General features: G+C 35.0%; 2 protein-coding genes across 2 annotated transcripts; both read left to right on the plus strand.

The window, feature by feature from the left end:
- LOC110378370 (uncharacterized) lies at positions 1-15,947 on the plus strand. Its single transcript, XM_021337594.3, has 2 exons — positions 1-455; positions 14,107-15,947. The coding sequence occupies exons 1-2, from the start codon at positions 289-291 to the stop codon at positions 14,420-14,422; spliced, it is 483 nt and encodes a 160-aa protein (XP_021193269.1). The 5' UTR covers positions 1-288; the 3' UTR covers positions 14,423-15,947.
- A 1,032-nt stretch (positions 15,948-16,979) lies between these two features.
- LOC110378386 (palmitoyl-protein thioesterase 1) lies at positions 16,980-21,471 on the plus strand. Its single transcript, XM_021337613.3, has 5 exons — positions 16,980-17,235; positions 18,068-18,305; positions 18,772-18,936; positions 20,373-20,649; positions 20,996-21,471. The coding sequence occupies exons 1-5, from the start codon at positions 17,154-17,156 to the stop codon at positions 21,122-21,124; spliced, it is 891 nt and encodes a 296-aa protein (XP_021193288.2). The 5' UTR covers positions 16,980-17,153; the 3' UTR covers positions 21,125-21,471.
- Positions 21,472-21,593: the final 122 nt, after the last annotated feature.

The raw sequence follows: 21,593 nt of genomic DNA on the forward strand, positions 1-21,593 counted from the left end.
GACGAGCGAGTTGTAGTGGAATTCTCATGGCCACCAGTTCGCGTGCACCGGTGTTCGAGCGCGGTCAAACTTATCGTCGCTCGCTCTATTATCGTCGCTATTTTCGGTCGAGAGCCGCTCGATTGATAAGCGCCAAACTACCCTAGTGCTTCGATCGCGCCGCACGCACCTCACCGCCGGAGGGAATCGTTACAGTTTCACGTTCACAATTTAAACATTATTCGTATTTGCGCCGTCCAATCGTGAATTTGAATTTGGGAATTATCCTTGCAAATAGACGTGTGACGGATGAGTGAGTTTTCGTTTCCGAAGGTGTTGTGGGAGCGCGAGTCGGGAGGCGCGGGCGCAATGGACAGCTGCTACAAGCTGTACACTTGGATCAACCACACGGTGCTCATGCTGCTCTTCCAGATATTCTGGAAAGTGAGCCAGCTGTCCGATTACTTGACCGGAAAGTGAGTACACCACTTATCTCTTATGCTTAGAGTTGGGAACATATCAGTGATTAACATTCTGAACCGATAAACATGTGCCATTGGGACGCTAGAAAGTTTTTAAGCCATCCAATAAGGTATTATGTAAACACCGAAAAATGTTTTGATAATCTAGTGCTAGGTAGTGTAAATACTGACAGTGACTACATAACATTCTGTCGAAACTAGCTGCTAACCGGATTTGGTACTGGGGATTTATTTCCTCTAGTTCTTTATCTGGCCTTCCAATTCATAGAAAATATTGATGTATTAGCGTATTAGTTGATTAACAATTAATTTCATTTGGATGATAAGATTACCTAAGCTCCTTTATTATATGATTACTTACAATGTAATTGAATGAAATCATTAACGAATTCAGGTAGGTGCGTATGTTGTAGGTATGATTACCTTATACCTAGTTTACGTAGATAATCTTAATAAAATCAAAGATCAAAGTCGTGAGACTAAGCGTTGAAATCCTTGATATTATTCATCTGTAGCTATTTGTTACTTGCCTGTTAATTATTTATACAAAACTTAAACAGGCAAAAAGTTGCGTAAAAACCTGAAATGACGAGCAAAACTCATAAACTCATTAAAACGAACAACTAGGTAGGTATGTAGATAAACCTTTACGAACCACATTTCATGCACTACGTTTACCAAAACACCCTTAATTTGGCATCGTAAGGTAAAAATAAAAATATCGACAAAAATACACAACACTGTCACTGAACATGTGGATGGCAGCTGATTCCTGCCCGATTTTAAAAATATTGTTTTTTTTTCACTTGGCAACTCGTATTTCTATCTTCATGATGCTCACTTCTTTTTTATAACCCTCTGGAGACAATAAATCAGGGGATAATTTGAAATTTTGAAAATAGAAATGCATGTCTTCTAAAGAAAAAAAACGTAGTATTTCTAATCAACTTCCGCGAAAAGTAAATTGAGTATGATGGTCAGTACTGATTGGCAGTCGATTACATATCGCGGTGCCAAAAGGAAGTACCTAGGTATTCAGGTACTCGTTTTGTAACACCGTGAAACCGTTAATCTTTACTATTATGTTCTCGAGTTAAACCCCCATAAATCATAGTATTCCGTTCATTGCTACGAAGATTTTTATGAGACCCTGATGGCCACTGTGGCCACCCTCAAGAAACGTCAATGATACGCTGTATTAGAATATATGGGGGATCGTTTTCTGTTGACCGTACCAGCATCTTTTCAACAAACTGTGGCTTTGAGCCAATTTCTTTTTTATGATTTCCTATTTTATTTCACCTGCTAATGTTGATGTTTTCAAACTGCATTAATAACACACCGTAGCAACTATTTAGTCGTAATGTTTCATGAAGGTTATGAACCCGGCTCCCGGTGCCAAGATTATGTTCAAACTGGTTGCGTGGTTCAGCCTCAGAGATATAAGTTTGTTTTCATTATTGCTATCGTTATTTCCCCGTTTTAGCATAGTTTGTGTCATGTTCAAGGCTGCCAGAATTGCATAAGCTGAATTTAGCACTAGGACTATACTTTGTAGGAACCATACATAGATGCTTTTGTGGAAAAGTTTAATGTTTTTGGAATTTCATACTTAATTTAATGTTATCAGTTATCGATATTATCTTCTATTTGTTAATGAATGCTTTAAAATGGGACTTATTTACCTTACTAGGCATATTATAGTCTCATTTATTAATTAGGTAGGTACTTATTAGTTTATTAGTTAATACGGCGATATTCCTATGGAAACAATCGTTTAGTATAATAATCATTAGTTTCTTTAATTAACCAGCGTATATATTATTCATTGAATGTTTTCTAATGAGCTATAATGTATGCTATCTCAATTACGTGTATTGACTGTGTTTTGTCTTCCGGGTTGGGCGACGTTGTTTTAAATACATATTTTTTGTTTTGTAGTTAAATTGTGTCTTGTCTTTGTCGTCAATTGTTATTGGATGCTATTTAGAAGATAATAGAAGAGATATCAATTCAGTACGATATCTAATCTAGTGGGCTTATACATAACAGCCGGATATAGGTACTCCAAGAAAAAAATACAGTATCTATTTATTATTATTTCTTCGAAATTTGTGTCCATTTCACAAACAAAGACTCGAAGAGGTGTGTATTAACATATCACATACCTAAAACTGGATCTATTTTTTTTACAATAAGATACAAATTAAGTCGTTACTTTTTTAATGAAACAAATGCCGGAAGAATTTTCTGAGATCATGATTAATGAAAAGAGCATCTTGTGCGAATGCGAATAAAAACAGAATTTTTTCAAAACATACCCAGTCAATATTCAACTACCTAGGTACTTATGTGCATCTCTTTTTCAGAAAAATATTATGCCTTGTGTGAAAACAAAATTATAATTGTGTGAGAGCAAACCGTCATATATATATATTATGTAAAAGCTTTTTTTTTATTAAATCTTTTGAGTGATGTCTGAAAAGCTTGTTAACCTATAGCTGACAATTTATAATATCTTTAAAGGTAATAAGAGAGAAGTGCTTATCAAAAACTGCTAACCACTTCTAATTCAAATAAGAGTCACTTAAGTAATTGTCGTCATGTTTCTTTGTTAATGAAGCCAATGAGCCATGACCGAAATAATGAATAGCCACGTAAATTAGATAAGAAACTGTCGCATTCATTAGTTTGACGTTATAATTAATTAGCTACGAAATTATTGAGAAAAACTGGGTAAGTCGGACTCGTGTACAGAGGGTTCAATTCCAATGTCTGTCAAAAGTCACATTTATTGTATATGGGAGCCCAATCATTTTCGTACTTATCAAGCGCCCAATCAAACTATCGGCCAACTAAAATCTGCAATATATTCTTAATGTTACGTATTATTCCTGCTCAGTATTAAATTAATGTATTTGTTAGAGAATGGCGAATTCTAGCATAACCTACTGGCATTTAATCTCAATATAACGCAGATATTTGCACTTTCGTAATGAAGTGAATGGTAACATAAAGAGCACATCGGTTGCAACGTGACTCGCAGTGTGCACTGAATAATAAACAGTTGCAGCTCAAATTTTCCCATGGGTAAACATTTGAGGCTGAACTCTCGAAGGTGATGAAATTGCTAACAATACCGGTTTTAGGGTTCCGTGCCCGAAGGATAAAACAAAGTCTTAGAACTGGGTACCATGTTTCTAAGACTTCGCTGTCCGTCAGTCCATCTGTCTGAATGTCATCAGGCTATAGCCTCTTGGCTATATAGGCTCTACAGGCTCTTCTATATTCTCTATCTATAGATACAGATACACTGATACAGATAGACTGATAGTTGAAATTTTTATAGATGATGTGTAACAAAGAACGCTGAAAATCAGAATAAATACGTAACGAATATTAGTCCGCACCTAACAAGAATAGGGTACCTATGCTGCGGATATCAGACCAGTTAAACACTTTGATTGATTTCACGATTTTCTATAAAAAAGACGCAGCCGGCTAACAATCTGCAGTGTGCAAAACATTATAAAAAAAAACTTTTTTAAAATTTCAATATGCGAATCGTCTTGAATGTCGACGAAGGAGCAAACACAGAATGTATTTTTAAAGACACGTCACTATTAGGTAGTTCTTATTTTAAAATGGCCTGTGTGCCTATCTGTGGTCTGTGGAACGAGATAGGATTGAGTGTTTTTTTTTAAATTAAATTCGAAAGAGGATTTAATCATATGTCTATGTTCTATTTGCGCAGATACATGAATATTAATTTAGACGAACACTTTATCCTCAGGTAGGTAAATAAAATTATATTAATATGTACGTTGGTAGGTTACATAAACAGTGTTTATTCGTTATTTTTACCCTTTCATAATTGGTTTAATAATGAATACCTACCTTTTTGTATTATAAATACACGATTATGGCCGACCAATTATCCTCGACACAGATAATGAAGTAATCGAACAGAAATAACGAATAAAAACACAATGATAATGCGATGTTATCATTCATACTTTAATCAGAATTACAATTTCTTTTAGCTGATAAATTGAAAACGTCATCTTTAGGTTAATCCCTTAGTAATATTCAACCTTCATTTTAATTCAGTTTTGTGTTCCCAGAGCCACTATTTACTTAGAAAAACTATAAACTATTATTGTTTATTACAGCAAATTAAACTGTCCATAATAAATTAAAATATAAAAGCTGGTAACTGAACACATTTGCACAAATTGATTAACAATCCTACAGATTTAATTTTCGAACTGTCTCACTGGCCATCTCTATTTTTTTTCTTCACTGCGCATAAGGTACCACAGACAATAGACCAGGTACAGTTTACTATGTACATCAGGTGCACCCATGACGTCACAATGACCTTAGCGTTATGTCGCAAGGAAGCGTGCACATCATGACATTATACCGTAATTGCACCGTATTTGTGCTGCCAGTTTCGCTTTCTACAAACTGCAGGGACGTACGGTCTGTTATGCAGGCGTAACTGCATAAAACTATGACGTAGGGGACCCGTTACTGAACCAGCAAACTGCAAACTTTTAGTCGGGCGACAGTTGACACGATGGTTGTCATTTTTTTATCTTGGTACCAAGTTCCAATCAATGTTTTCAGTCGGTCTGATAACGCCTCAATACCTGATCTTTGTACTATGCGTAATCCATTCATCCTCTTGCTGATTCATTAGCCCAAACAAACAAACTATCGGCCGACTAAAGGTTCTCAGTAGGTATGCCCTAACTCTGCTATAATGGATTGTATGTAGTTCCTCGATCGCCTTTTGTTTTTGATTGACAACGATAGGCTTAATTAGGGGTAAAGTAGTCCGGATAAATTTATTAATGTAAATAGCCTGTCAGTCCTTGTATCCATACCTATGGTACATTTGTTTATAGTAATGTATCTGTAGGTATGTTGTGGTACCTTTATGGTAACAGATTTCAGTATGAATGTAGAAAAAGCTATAAGTAAGTCTGTAATTTCCCTTTTTTTGGCTTTTGTAAGCTATCTAACATTAACAATATTGGCTGTGTCGTTGTTTATCTGATTGCTTATCAGATATGTAATGTATAACGATTGTTACAGGTTGATTATTATTGATAAACCTCGTATGATAAGCCTCGTGCACTAAACTTGAACTTAGTTCAAACTGAAGTGTACATAGGAACCTACATCTATGTTTATGTATTTATATAAGCACCTACAAATAATATATGTATCAAAAACCGATAAATAGAAGTAGGTACCTAGTTTTTAATGGCCTCGTCAAATACATTGAACATCTGTGCAGTCTAGACGCCGATTCAGTCAATTCTAAGAATAGACAAATAATTTAGGTATATCTATTGCAGAAAGCAATTCCCAGCTGTCTTCCTAATAAACTGAATTTAGAAACATTTCACGACTTTTGTTTAAAACTACAAAAATCCTTGATGCTGTTGAATACAAAACACGCGTCCTTACATGCATCTATGTCAGCGAAGTTCGTGACCAATTACAAATGCATCTATACCATCATATATTCATACAAAAACCTATAAATTGAGCAGTTAGTCCATTACCGAGGTTGCATGAAATTGTATGACGCCATTCGATGAATTAGATATCTAGCGCGTGTAAGCCAGTGCCAAAAAACGCACGAGCGGTCAAAGTACACAGTTCGATAGACCATAGAGGTTTTATATGTTTTTATATCAATTCGTAAGCGCTAAGAAAGTGGACTAATATTAGAAGGTTGGCAATACTGACAGGTATGTTTGGCATCATAATCGCGGACAGTTCCATTACGTAGGGAATATCTAGGAATTCACGAATATTGAATGGTAACGACACAAGTCTCTATAAGTATCTATGGGTCTAGGCGGGAAGAAATAGCAAGCGTGTCGGAGTTTGAATTTGGAACTATGGAAAATTTAATCAGTAGAAAGGACACTGCTTAATTTTATAAATGTTGACGTTGATATAAATATTGAAAGGGACCTTATTTCAACCTTTGAACATTGAATGCACTGAGTCATCGCTATCTCGCCTTATTGAGACGAACAGTGATTCAAGCCAATACGACATAAAAACATAAGCCATTAATGGAACCTGATTTGTGACTAAAAATAAACTCTTTGATTAACACATATTGTCACATATTTCTGAGTAGACGTTCATTTATAAATGATAATAACAATATAGGTACACGCTCGTTATATTGAATAAGTATCTACGTAGGTAGCTTTAGTCATGTTAAAAACAATGACGGTAATAAAATATTAGTTAATGAATATTGAATCATTACTTTAGGTGTATTAACGATAAGTCATTTTTGCACCTATACCTAATTCATAATCACAGAAATATCATATCATATCGTTTATGAATTAGTTGTAGGTGTAGAAAAGCAATAAGTAGGTACCTAATTTGAAATTAAATGATCCGTGCATATTAATCAGCTTATTTTTAAACTGAATATTAGAAGATAAATAGATTGTAAGCATAATAGGAACCCGCATTCATTATAAACTTTAAACGCGTAATCGTAACGAACAGAGTTCATTGACACTAGTCCCTGTAAATCTAATAATGATAATAAGATAGCAAACAAGAGGAATCACTGTAAGTAGCATGATGTATATTGACGTAATCCTACAATGTTGATCATAACAATTTGTTTGTTCACGTAATCGTTTAAATAACATACTAACAAAACGACCACCATTTATCTATTAATATTTGACCTTTCCACAGACAAGATTATTTCTTCTAAATGTCTAGTTTCTGGACGCACAAATGCCAGTACAAAAACTATCTAAATGTCAACATGTTATTTTTTCAAATCTACAAAATTATTTGCATTTGACGTTACCTAAGATCTCAACGGTCAAGTCTAGTTAGATATTTATCGATGTGTAACTGAATAAAACAAGCATAAAAAAAGTTACGAATGGACATAAAAGATATGAGGTTCTAGCCTACGTATTTTCCACGTACGACATTATACATAATAATAAGGCTGTAGAAGTCTAGCCCAAGGGGTTTGACTAGAATATTGATGCTAATTTGAGACGACTAGCAAATGATGCTTAGCATAATCGGTAGCATGTTAGTCGAGAAAGAATGTATGCTATTGTTGATACATTGAATAGCAGACAACTGAGTTATGACTCGAACAAAATGTGATGCACAAAATTTTTCAAATTTTAAAGATGGTGGGCTCAATATCCTCAATAATATGCTAAACTTTTCGACTAATATAAGAAGAAGATACATATTGTATGTACATCTATCTTCTTCTGACTTATTAAAAAATGCTAGATAGGTAGATGTTGAGCTCAATCAGTAATGTATTTTCTATGAAGACATATCGTTGTCTCTAAACCGCGGTCTATTTCTATAGAATATCAATCAAAGCATCGTTTGGTCAATTTGGCACATCACTGCGGGCTTTGTTTTCGACAATTTACATTTATTTATACAAGCGAGTGGATCTGCGAATAAGATTCACGTCATCTTGCGAATATCTGGTTTATAATGAGCGTCGAAGTTGTGTTTGTGGCGGGAAATATGGCAAGTGTGATAATCTTTTAATGGTGGCCTCTACGTCTCGTATTTACATACCGGTCTGTTGTTCAAAGTTTTGTGTCGATTCAGTGTGTTGGCTATTCAATAAACTGGATAAACAAGCTATTAAAACTTGCTTATACCTAGACATAACACTGATTGTCATCGTTACTTAGTAGGGGAGAGCGGGGCTGAAAGTGCCGGGGGTAAATTGTTCCGACGCGAATATCTCAAAAACAGAAAGAGTTAGATATACGATCGTATTGTGTCGCGTAAGGCCTAACAGTCGCGCACACGCGGCTGCCATTTTAGTTGCGTCAGCGACGCGGACCGAGTCGTACTGCATGTGAGGGTCCTCCAGCGCCACGTAAGTAAATATTTTCGTTTCAATACTTTTTGGTCTCAAGCTAGCATTTTTCGTGCTTTTAATATGTGAGTTTTTGTAAAATGTTTGTTATTTATCCTAGTTTGTTATGCAGTGTAATTTTAATGCTTTGTGTACAGTGATTTTTAAATGTGAGACAAAATATCACACTATGATAAACGGGGTAAAATGTGCCGTTCATGTGGGGTTGCTTGTGCCGCGGCACAACCAGCCCCTAACCAACCTATATTGTTTCCAGCCTCCTCAATCAGTTGACACAGGAGATAAAAATGCAGCAGTTTTCTCACCAGAGCTAATAAGACCACTGCCTAAAGCACCTCCCCGACTAATTGGACATACTAAAGCACGTAAAAGAAAGACAGCTGTTCTTACGGACACTCCAGAGAAAAATGCTTTAGCAGAAGAACAGGCTAGTAAAAAGAAGAAAAAAGAAAGCGAAACTAAAAAGCAGGTTAAGGGAAAAGGGACGGGAAAATGCAAAGGAAAGGGTAAACAAACAAAAAAGCCGACTAAAAACCCCGCTAAGAGAAGAGTAGGTATTGCAAGATGACGACAGTTCTGATGACGAACAAGAATGGTTCTGTATCATTTGTTGTGATGCCTATTCTAACTCTGCCCCTGGAGAACAATGGATTGAAAACAGAGAATGTAAGTATTGGGCCCATTTGCAATGTATTGAAGATGAAGAAAACCAAGCATTTGTATGTCCTAATTGTTATTCTGATCAATCACCTGGAGAGTAACTAGTTTTGGTATATTTTTTCTTTCTTAAAAAGACTCGAGACTGATTAAAAAGTTAATAATTTTGGAACATATTAATAATTGATCTCATTCGCATAGAAATAAGTACAAACTATTGATTAAAAATACATTTTTATGTTTGAATAATTACATAAGAAGCTTCCTTGTTTTTTTTTTATTATAATACTTAGTATTATACAATTAAATTTTAAAAACTGTTGATTTATATTAAAAAATATAACGAATAAATATATTATTATAAAACTGATGTGTTTTAATTTCCTAATTAATTTTCATTCATATAAAACTCCCAGCATTATCAACGGCACAACCGACCTCAGCTACGGCACAACTTGCCCCAGATTGGGGTTGGTAGTGCCTTGCCGCCTCCGTATAAAAAAATCGCATTTTCATAAAAACTATTAAAAATGTGCAAAATCTGAAGTTAAATTCGTAAAATAGATTAAATTTGGCTTAGGATGAACCACTACTTTCAGACATAGTACTTTTTTTATCCGAATCCTAAAAGGATTTGTCAAAATCGGCACTTTCAGCCCCGCTCTCCCCTATAATTTAATTAGTAGATTATAATTACGTATTTTCTCGGAATAGACACTTCCTTATTGTATTGCAATCATGTTTCATGAACTCTTAGTACGTTTATTCAAAAATTTGTTAGAAATTATTTGTATTTTTCAATAAGAAACGAACCAAATGTCTGTCTCTTTTCACATAATGGAAAAAAAACTGTTTACTCTGGTGATACGCCAAATCACATTGAATGTTATTAGCACTTTTGTAAGTTTTCAATGACCTAAAATCCAAAGAATAGATTAGTTTGCATTTTTCATGAGTTTAATATAGTAGGAAAACGGAGCACTCGACAGGTATTAATTTTTCAAGTGAAAATAAATATAGTGTCGACACTCCCTATTGGTTCAAATTAGGTTAATGTTTGTAAGGTAAACTTTTAGTGGGTAATTTTTAGAATAGCCCTAATTTCAGTAAATATAGCATGTCTTATGTGAGTCAACCTACAAAAGTTGTTTTTGGTTCTACAGGTTATCAGATAACATCAAATTAGCTTTCCAACTTGTAAACGCTTTTTTTCGTAGAAAACCTAATTTCTGATAGCATAAATTAAAGATTTCATCTACAATTGTACTACATTAACTAATCTACCAATAACTACCAACCTGCTATAAAACTGTACCTCTCATAGGCTCATACGTGTAGGTGCCTACATAGCCCTGTTCTATCTATTGATTATCCAAAATAGTGACAATTATAGTGGGTAGGTAACCTACCTAAGTATCTATATCTACATAATTTGATTGGTGGCATTACCTACTTACCTGCTATTTTCATTCAACTAAGTAAATTGTATGATACTGCCAATGCATTTAGGTATGTACCTATGTAGTTATGATTCATTAATTTTCATTGAATATTTAACTCAATTAATATCCGGCGATAAACAAAAGTATTGATTCCAAGAAATAACACGTTCCAAATAATAATAAGAACACAAGTTATCTTTAAAAACAAATGACGCTTGACGATTGCATAAATTCTACGTAACAAAGATTAAACTTATAATTTCTGATACAGAAAATCCATGCAGAGATAAAATTACCTAAGTATGCTGCCCACATATCAATGAACGTCGTATTTAAATACATTTTATCACTTTAGGTGCTAAAGTTATTCGCTATTTGCTGGTTTTTATAGGACCTTATCATTTCACACGCCTCCCTACCTGTTGGTAGGTACACTACCCACGCATGTCTATCCTAAGCACACGTTTGCTTTAGACGAGCTATGAATACAGGTTCCTGAAACCTGCTTGTCATAAAGACACGCATTCATTTATACCCTTTTAACTTATTATAGTAGGGTAAGGAAGAGAGGTTATTGAATATCAATTTAGTTGATCAGGAAGTTAACTAGGTAGGTACTACTTACCTCTATTACCTATTACACATGGGTACCTCGTGAAATTATTAATGTGGTCCGGTAGTACCAAAGACTATAAAACTTTATGGGTAGTACCTACCAAAGATTTTTTAATACGCTTTGAAATGTAGCAATATTGGAGTGACTTTGTATCGAGATAACTGAAAATATGCAGTTTGTATGATGTTATTAAAAACATGGAATGTAAAAAATTTATTCCGATGTTTATTTTCTTATCTAGAGTACAAAGGAAACAGAAAACAGATGTTTCAAGCTGCAGAACATTGGTAAAGAAAAATATTTCAATTTATTATTTTACTCATAGTGTAGGATGACGTCATTCAATGCAATGGTGGTTGAATGATCGTGTTTAAGGCAGGGATTTAAACATGCGCCTACGCAGGTTTAATGTAGAAGTCGTATGTGCAGCCCACGTGGGCCGTTGCACTTGTAGGCAGGTCAATTTGAACCTTATGCTCATATAAATAGCGTTGAAAAGCCATAAAAAACTGTTAAGAGGAAATTCCCTGGTGGCCAGCTGCATCTGAATGTATGATCAATCGTACCTATCTCCTTAAAATGATTGTATCCATGTAGGTACCTAATATAAAATACCCCGTTCTACCTAATGTTTTAATGTCATACGTCATTACGACCAAATCCCCCGAGGCTTTTACTGAAATTGACTTCAGCGAAACCAATTTAATATAGGTACTTACTGTACTAGGATCGAATAACGTTTAGAGGCTAAAACGTTGAAAATTTACTTCTATGCCTTTTAGTATTTTTTTTCTAGTTACTAAAACGTTTTTAAATGTCCCATAGGACGACAGACACGCGATCGGCCGTCATGTAACCATACCCATATTTTATCGCTTTTAATGTAAGGTAACCATTGGTCTAATTACACCATAGATACTGTAATTGAATTGTCTATAATTGGAGCTTATAACCTTACAATAACATAGTTCTTTACCTACTTAATTATTTAATTTCAAATTACTTCTAAATTCGTCGTTAAACTAATAAATTAGGAAAATTAGGTACCCAATTAAGAAATAGTTTTTATTTACAACTAATATGATTTATTTTCGTACAAATGTTTTAATTTACTTGAATGTCAAGCCAATTTAGGTTTTAAAGCCAATTTGAACTGCGGTTTGGCTATTTTTATGGCATTTGAACGCCTGTTACTTAACGTGTTAGTAAATGTTTACGTAATAACAACCGCAAATACAAGTCAATCCATGACAAATCCTTGCATGTTTATGTAACTAAACTTATTATGGAAATCAGGTACATTGCATCATTCCAAAAGGACACAGCGACAAATGTTCCTTTTTAAAACAACGTGCTCACTTATTTACCGGTTTGACCGGAGGAAAATTCTAGTATTATCATTTTACAATGATGTCACGGCCCAAGAATTTTATCTCTCGTTTTAGAGATAATTAGAACCTTGACCTTATCGTTAAATGCAGGAAGGGTTGCCAGCATTATCTTGCATTCCTTTTTCAAATCCAACACCATTGTTACCGTGCCAATGAGGTTCTATACAAATTATCTCTACTCTTGGTATACGAGTAACATTCCAATAATAGATTAACCACATTTTTTCCCTGTCATCAAAGTCATGATATTTGTACATTAGCTAGTATAATATACGATCGTTTAACGAAGCAGTAATTGTTAAACGAATCCAATTAAAACGTGTGACAATGTAAAATAACAATAACCAATATGGCGGCTAACGGGCATACAAAGTCACGTTGATCAACACAAAGGTTTTATTAGAATGATAAGATGCATGTGTTCAGAAAGATCAGACAGATGCGTTATCAAGGACTATTAATGTCTAACAAAAGATACATTGTTTAAATAACCATTAGTAACTAACTAATTTAGCTGTTGAAATACAATGAGGCGTATTATTAGAACAATGATATTTGTTTGAAATCAACAACATTTTATTCAAACTCGCATACCTACATATTCCCATTCTGTGGTCTTACTAGTCTATGGTCGTGTAATAGGAAGATAAACGTTTTAGAAATTGTTGAATAAACTAAAGACGTCCGCTATCCGCACTTTATCCACGAGGGGCACTCGTTCAATTACACCGGCTTGCTCTATGTGACCTCTGCATTGTTTGTGTTTCAAAGAAAATCACTGAATATGTACATAGCGAGGTGATAAGTGCTTCGAGTAGACTGAACAATATTTGATTGTCGTTGATATGAGAATAATTTGTAAAGAGGTTCAATGGCACATTTCAAATGATGCCCATAGTCGTTAGACATCGATTCACCTCGATTTCAACGAAGCCTAATTTACTTTGATTCTTTGTCATTAAAATTCTACGTATAAAGGTCAGTAAATAAGGTGAATTCGTAAAACCACGGCTAATCGCTGTTATTTATCTGTGTCAAATCGGAAAATGCTATATTTAATTCACTGTATATAGCATGTCCGGCTGATCGTATGTGTCTATATGTAGGTATATATATAAGTGTAATGTTCACACTAGCCACGGGTTGTATATTACTGCAGACAATAAATTAATTTGTTTTGATTCTACTGATTCTACGCAAGGTGTCATCTCATTTGAATGGAGTTCAAACAATGACACCGTATATTAGTTAAAACAAATGCATCGTCAGACTAAGCATACAAAATCTGATATCGTTCAACAGATAAAATATTTGAGAAATTGTGCAATTATGGTGATAAAAGGAGCTATTTATAGGCATTACCGACACTATGTGTACGATGTAAATAATACAGAATGTACAGAATGAATTACATGTTATGTCTAGCGTCACGAGTTATCGAACCAATTTTCAGTTCCACGTGAATTCCTAGCAAACATTATTATCTAATAAGTTTACTCATTACTCGATACGAGAAACAATGTTTCTTGATAAATTATTATGTCAATAGGCTAAGGGAACTTGTGTCAGCAGTACGAGTATTAACCGAATTGTTTCCTTTTTCCAGGTCACCGGAGCCTAAAGCAGAGAACATGGTGATCACATTCGCGCCACTCACAAAGGAATCAAAACACAGACGGCACATCAGATCAATGTCGGATGTTCAGAGTAGCACGCCGTACCGGATCCCGTTCCGGTCCCGGAAGGGCAGCACGCACACGCTCATGTACGACTCGGACACGCGGGCGCGCCGGATCCGGTCGCACAACCGGCACCTGCAGCTCGACTCGTCCGACTCCAGCGACTACTTCGACTCACCCAAGAAAATCACGAGTTTGGGCCACAACATCATGAAACACACAGACTCCATGAGAATACTGTAATGCAGTCCTAAGAGATCTGATTTAAATTAATAAATGAGGCTGTACAATCTAGTTGTCGACTAGATCGGAATCACGTCGGGTTGCCGTCGGTTCTAAGAATAATCAGATTTCAATTTAATTGGGACGTTCTTGCGATTGAAGGAACTTTGGATTCAATGATTGTTCGTTTCATAATTTTAGCGACGATTTATATTTTCAGGTGGTAATGTTATCGTAGGCAAGACTAAACATGGCATTGTCACTGTTTATGTATGACTGCCGAATTGTAAAATAGACTTTGGCAATCTGATTTGCTGTAGTGCATAATTTGATCTTGTACGTCGAATAATCTGTCGATCCCAAAGATGTATAATCCCAACGTGATTCAGCGATATAACAGACTATAGTGATTTCCTTTATGAGACTGTGATGAAGTAGGTTAACGGTTATGATAACTATTTAGTTGTAATTATTAGTTTTAAGTTAATTTTCATTGTCAATTTTGTGTCAGTGTCTATGAGACGTATGACGAGGGCGAGAGATGTGATGCTGGCGAATGTTTTCTACGACAAATGTATAGAATTATTGAATACTTTTCATATCAATAACCACAGGGTTGAACTTCTAAAAACCACCAATTTACCTATTATTAATTTAATAAGGATTCAAATTGTGGGAACATTTAACAAAAACATAAAATCGATAAACAGATTGAAAATAATAAAATAATCACAAATCAAACTACGACATTTTCACGTTTATATACTTATCAAGATTACCTACTAATTCGACCCTGTGGTGATACTCGATGGTAGGACCGCAAAGCTCTTAATGTGGCCATATCTAAAGTACCTATAATGCTGAAACACTAGTCTGTAGAAGCACTAGATAGGTAAATCTGTCAGAACATAACTGATTGGTTCAGGCCCAGTTTGTTAAGAACGAAAGACTCAATCGAGAACAGATGTTGCATATGTAGTGATGTTTCTAGAACAGCAAATATGTACCTAATATTTTGATATAGAGTTCAGTGTTATTTGAATTGCTATTAAAACTGAAGCCTTTATTTGATTTAGTTCTGACATGACAGTGGAAAATTGTGACAAAAGTGGGTAGACAAATGTTGACAGTCTACTCATATACTGAGCTAAAAGTAAACACTGAAGCTAATATCCAAGTCAAGAAAGAATTTTCGACTTGATTTGTCAAGTATTTTTAACCAGGAAAATTCTATTTTTAAAATAATGTCTTGTGCAGCAAACTTTTTTTGTTTTGTTAAAATAGTGATGTGGAAGTTGACAATACAAATGTAGGTTTAAGTTTTGAGTATTTTGGCTTATTTCGCTATCTCTGGACCAAAAGTATCGATAGAAAATGGATTTTGTAAAAAATGTGATTAGAAATGATATCAGAGAGCAGGGATATAGGCCTTCAATTTTACGAATGTGATAAGTAGCAGTTAAAATATCTATAACATTGTTATTTATTACATAATATTGAACCGTGATGAATGTCAATAAACAAAGGAAATTCCTAAAGAAACTTACATTTTGTTTAATTTTTCATCTATTATTCCTAAACGACCTATGATAAACGATGTTTATTTTAAAGAATTGAGTACCTATCTATGTAGTTAACTACCTTGAACGAACTCTCATTACCTACTTTCGGGATTGGGGTGAGTTGGCAAGCTCAATGTAATTGGCCACACAACAATAGACAATTGACGTCAGAGAAGAGACAATACGCTTGATTTATGGAAAGTTCTTTATCTATACCTAGAAGAGTGGTAGGTAAATTCATATTATCAACCTACATAGGTACATATAAACACATTAGTTGGGCAATCGTAGCCATAATAATGATATGTGTAAGCTCGGTGACACAACATTAGATATCACGTTAAGGCTGTGACCATGACCTGATGCTGCCGCTAACAAGGAATCCACGTTTGACCCTATTACCAGACATTCGTTTTTTAACATCTTTCTTTGTCGCCAAAGCATATAGGTACCTACCTAAGGGAAAACACGTAAAATGTGCATCGGACTAAATGGTTCTCCCTAAAAAGGTGCACGATCATGGTTGAATTATTCATTATAATACATATACTTGTCTTAAGACACTTATACATAATTTAAAGATTAGGTCAATTCATCAAGAGCCATAATCATAAATCTTTAAAAACTGCAATAAACGTAAGTTTTTCCACGGTTTTTCTTATCACTATAACAGGTAGCGCCATCTGCTGTGTTCATTGGGCGGCGTTTTTTGCAATGCTACGATAGCTACGAGATTCAGCGGCTTCCATATCGTAGCGTAGACCGGAGTGCCGTAGCAGGACTACTAGTGACATCTAGTTTTACAACGAAGAAATAAACAAAGAAACATCTCGTTGCATTGTGCTATACAATAAAAAAAACTTACCAAGTTTTTAGTTGATTAATTCTAAATTGCACGTCGTCTTCAATCTATCTATCGTCCTCAATCTGAGAATTTTATTGATGAATGTAGATGATAGCTTCACGTCAAAGGTCGATAGATGGCTTCATTCATCAACATTTTGGCGAAACATTGCACAGCACAGACACTTCACTTATCATTGACATTAGTTTGACATTTGTTTGTTTACAACACGACTTCAATTTCATTGTTATTTCGAACGTTTTACCGCAAAGTGTTTCAAAAAGTTCACAACCTTTAAACTGAAGTGTTAGCGCAATATTTAACTTTTGTGTCGTAACAAACTAAAATGAAGACACTATTTATTTTGCTCTGCGTAATTAAATTAATTTCTGGAACACCTACACCCATTGTAATGTGGCATGGAATGGGTAAGTTTTTAAATAAAGAACAACAGTTTACAGTTCGGAATCTACAATTTTGAAATTAAATTAATCATAATCAGTCCTTGTTACTCTCCCATATATAGCATAATCTCCGGCTCGCTTGTAAAAATATATCGTGAATTATAATTGACTCGATAATTGCGTTGATTGTTGCCCTCAATAGAATAGACATAACATGAATTAATCAGCAAGTAAATGAACAGCGCTGGCCTTCAAACAGACTGGACTCCATATTTCTTAATATCAGACATTACCAATATCCTAGAATGTTCTAGGATACCTTTTTTAATTTATAAAGAGTAGGTAGATATCTACTCTTGGATAAAGAGTGATGAATTTTTTGACAAAACTTGAGTAGTTCCCAGTCTGATAAAATTCAAAGTTTTTATTCCCGTTCTAAGCCAACTTTGAGTTGATGTTTGGAACGTCCATGATCAATAAATGGTCTATAACTATAGGTAATTTTATAATTTATACAATTTATATATATTTATATATATATTTATATAATTTATGTATTTCAATAAATAAGTACCCATCCAGTATAAATATAAAACAATTTAAACACACTGAATGTAAGACTGAGTTAATTTTAACATACAAATGTGTAGCTACACAGATCTTGATGTAAACAGGAAAATAGGAATAATTTAATTGGACCAGCTATCAGTATATATCTTGCATTAATTAATAGGGCTGGAATATTGCAATAGACATAAACATCATTAATTAATAAAGTTAATAAACTTAAGCTATGTCTGCTAACTCTGCAATATTAAAAAAGAATTTGGTTATCAAATAATTATTGTGTACACAGGTGACACATGCTGCCTAAGCTTTAGTTTGGGGGGAATAAAAGTATTTCTAGAAAAAAATATACCGGGAGTGTATGTAAACTCCTTGAAGGTTGGCAACTCCTCCATCGAAGACCTGGAGAATGGGTACTTCATGAATCCTAACAAGCAGGTGGAATATGTCTGTGGTCTACTGGCCGCAGACCCCCAGTTGAAAGATGGTTTCAATGCTATTGGATTCTCTCAAGGGAGCCAGTTTCTGTAAGACATTTTATTTAAGACTAGCTTCTGCCAGCGGCTTCACCCGCATCCCGTGGGAACCTCTGCACGAACCCGGATAAAAAGTAGCCTATAGCTTTCCTCGATAAATTGGCTATCTAACACCGAAAGAATTGTTCAAATCGGACCAGTAGTTCCTGAGATTAGCGTGTTCAAACAAACAAACAAACTCTTCAGCTTTATAATATTAGTATAGATCTGTTTTGTTCATGATGTTGCAATGCTTAGAAAGGAAGATAGTTCATGGTTAAATTGTATGAATATTAGAATTTTAATTCTTAATTTATCTCAAGTATTGCACTTTTATGCATCACAAATTACTCTTTCATATACAGAAAATAAAACATAAATGTTGTAATGCCAAGTCAGTGATATTGTATACCTTAATACCTCATACCAGAATAAATTAGAGATTTTGCATAATTTTTCATGAATATAAAATTTTAAGGCGAGCCGTTGTCCAGCGCTGTGGTCATGTACTACCTAAGATCAAGAACTTGATATCTCTTGGTGGTCAGCATCAAGGAGTATATGGTCTGCCCCACTGTGGAGCTCTGATGCATCCTACTTGTGACTACATCCGACAGCTCCTCAACTATGCTGCTTATGAGAAGTAAGTCTTTATTTATAGCTTGGAATAAGACCTATTTGCTTTGGACTTATTGCGTTTTTTTTTTTAAGTAAGAAATTCAAGCTAACAAGGTGATGATAGTTAGTAATTGTTCAGGGCTCCCAGCCCTAAAAGTTAATTTCTTTTTATCGGGCCCCTGGGAATGGATGACCAAAATAATCAACTTTATTCCTATCCCATGTGCGAGTGAACCCGCAGTAAACAATGCACACAATTATAATTGGTTTAGGGTCAATTCACACTGAAAGAGCAGCGGCCGGCAGCGGCCGGCAGCGGCCGTAATTGCAAGGGATTGAGCGTGAGCGCGGCGGGCCGCGCGGCGCCGCGCGGCGCCGCATCGCGCCGCGCTCTTACATTTTCCGTGCTCTTACGGCCGCTGCCGGCCGCTGCTCTTTCAGTGTGAATTGACCCTTATTTTCATCGTAAATATCCTGATGGACTGACAGTCCGATTTATTAATTGAGGAACATCCTTTGAAAGGTCAATCGCCTGATACTTATTCGACGGGCACGCAACCTTATTAATCAAGATGCGTAGGTATGTTCGGACTTATAATAGGTATAGGTGCTATAGGTACAACATATATCAACCTACATAACGAGGGATTAATCAGAAACATGCTATAGACTAAAGAATTCTTATGGTTCAGAATGACGTATTGTTTTTACAGGTAAACAAACAATACATACAAGTGCGTGCCATTTCTGTATGCTTACCGCGTCGCACCTTCAACTTGTACATCACAGCTTCAGAGCAAATAAGGACCGGAATATTGAAGGTCGACGTTAATGTTTAAACCTTGCGGCAAATTGTAGAGGGCAACATTATTGCTCGTTCCGTTTATCATTCAGCTTCCACTCGCGGTTTTACCAGCGTTTTTTTTTATACAAATCGTTCCAGTATTTCCAGAGAATGAAACAAACTCTTTAGTTTTACAAATGGTAAACATTGTTACACGCAATTAGAATACCAAGTATCTATTTTCCCACGGTTTTCCTTTCGCCCCGTGGAAACTACTGTCCATACAATGATAAAATGCTGCACATGCTACTCGGGCATAATGTAGCTTCCTAAAAGCGATAAAATTTAATAAGTAGAAAGCAATAAAAAATGTTTCCTCTTTAGAAGTCTACAGTCGACATACAAATCCTAGTGAATTACGGAAATCTAGATTTCCACCATTTGTAACAGTATATTTTATATATGTTCCGCTTTCTTAACAGGAAAATGCCCACAAACGCAATAGCAATTTCTCTAACTTACCTAACTTTCACAACATAACAAAACATTTGTTCCTACTTCCTACCTTCTTTGAGGAAGGATTTTGTATAAAAAAGAAAGTTTTAGATATATTGCTCCTCTTAGGTATCTCCAAAGCCGTAATATGTGAACATCTACTAACGCATGACTTATTTCAGCTGGGTCCAAAACGCTCTAGTCCAAGCTACATACTGGCACGACCCGCTAGACGATGAGACCTACATCCACAAAAGCATTTTCCTTTCGGACATCAACAACGAAATCATGGCGAATAAGACTTACATACAGAACTTGAATAATTTGGACCACCTCGTATTGGTGAAGTTTGACAATGATACTATTGTTCAGCCTAGAGAGACCGAGTGGTTTGGGTATTATGAACCTGGACAGTCGAAGAAGTTGCTGCCTTTGAGGGAGACGAAGCTTTATACTGAGGTTTGTTTTGGTTAAAATTCATTTGATACCATTAATTTAGTTGGTATATATTTACTTGTCCATAAAGTTCTGTTTATTGTGGACTACATTTGTAGGTAATATTGATAGTCACAGTAGTGTATATGTAATGGGCTCCTTTACGCCACCACTAGGCCAAGATTTTCTCGTTTACAAAGAGTAAAATCAAAGACACTACGACACAAAAAATTATCTGCATATTTACAGCATTAGTTACGAAAATTTCAGACTAAAGACTAGAGAATTTATCTATTAATTTTCAGTTTTAATTTAATTGTTTAAGGTAAAAAATAAGAACAATAAATAGAAGCTTTATTCTCTGTTTCAGGATCGCTTGGGTTTAAAGAAGATGGACAAAGAAGGAAAGTTGATTCTCCTATCAACTGTAGGAGATCACTTGCGTTTCTCAGACACATGGTTTATCGACAACATTCTCAAGCCTTATCTCCTTAATTAACTATTACGAGATTAACTCCCATTAACGCGTGCTAATGAGTTAATATTCATTAATCTAAGATCTAGAAGTTTCTATGCAATAAGTCTAATAGTGCTTTAATTTTTCTGATAAAGATGAAAGTCTGACAGGAATCTGTATTTTTAGTTAGAAGAATCAAAATGGCTGATCAATATATTTTTTGTTACTAACTATAATCTCATTATTATTTAGTGTAAACAAAGATAATGATATTATTATAGAATACTTAGGTTATGATACCAGTGCGATGCTTTATATTATAGTCATAAGAATCTCGGAGCAATAACATTGTGATATCAAGATTGATTTTAATAAAGTTTATAAGAAGATTTGAGTTTTTTTCTTATTACCAAGAAGTTTATTTTCATATGCGGAAGTAAAGGTACGCTTGCGACATCGACATAATATGACATCATGATTGTAATAAAAAGTCAAGCCTCTTTGAATGGCA

Source organism: Helicoverpa armigera, chromosome 11 (assembly GCF_030705265.1).
Source record: "Helicoverpa armigera isolate CAAS_96S chromosome 11, ASM3070526v1, whole genome shotgun sequence".
Classification (NCBI taxonomy): Eukaryota; Metazoa; Arthropoda; class Insecta; order Lepidoptera; family Noctuidae; genus Helicoverpa; species Helicoverpa armigera.

Coding starts and splice junctions, on each gene's coding strand:
- LOC110378370 (XM_021337594.3), top strand. CDS start 289: ATGAGTGAGTTTTCGTTTCCGAAGGTGTTGTGGGAGCGCGAGTCGGGA. Junction 456..14,106: donor TCCGATTACTTGACCGGAAA/GTGAGTACACCA, acceptor TCCTTTTTCCAG/GTCACCGGAGCCTAAAGCAG.
- LOC110378386 (XM_021337613.3), top strand. CDS start 17,154: ATGAAGACACTATTTATTTTGCTCTGCGTAATTAAATTAATTTCTGGA. Junction 18,306..18,771: donor TCTCAAGGGAGCCAGTTTCT/GTAAGACATTTT, acceptor TAAAATTTTAAG/GCGAGCCGTTGTCCAGCGCT. Junction 18,937..20,372: donor AACTATGCTGCTTATGAGAA/GTAAGTCTTTAT, acceptor GACTTATTTCAG/CTGGGTCCAAAACGCTCTAG.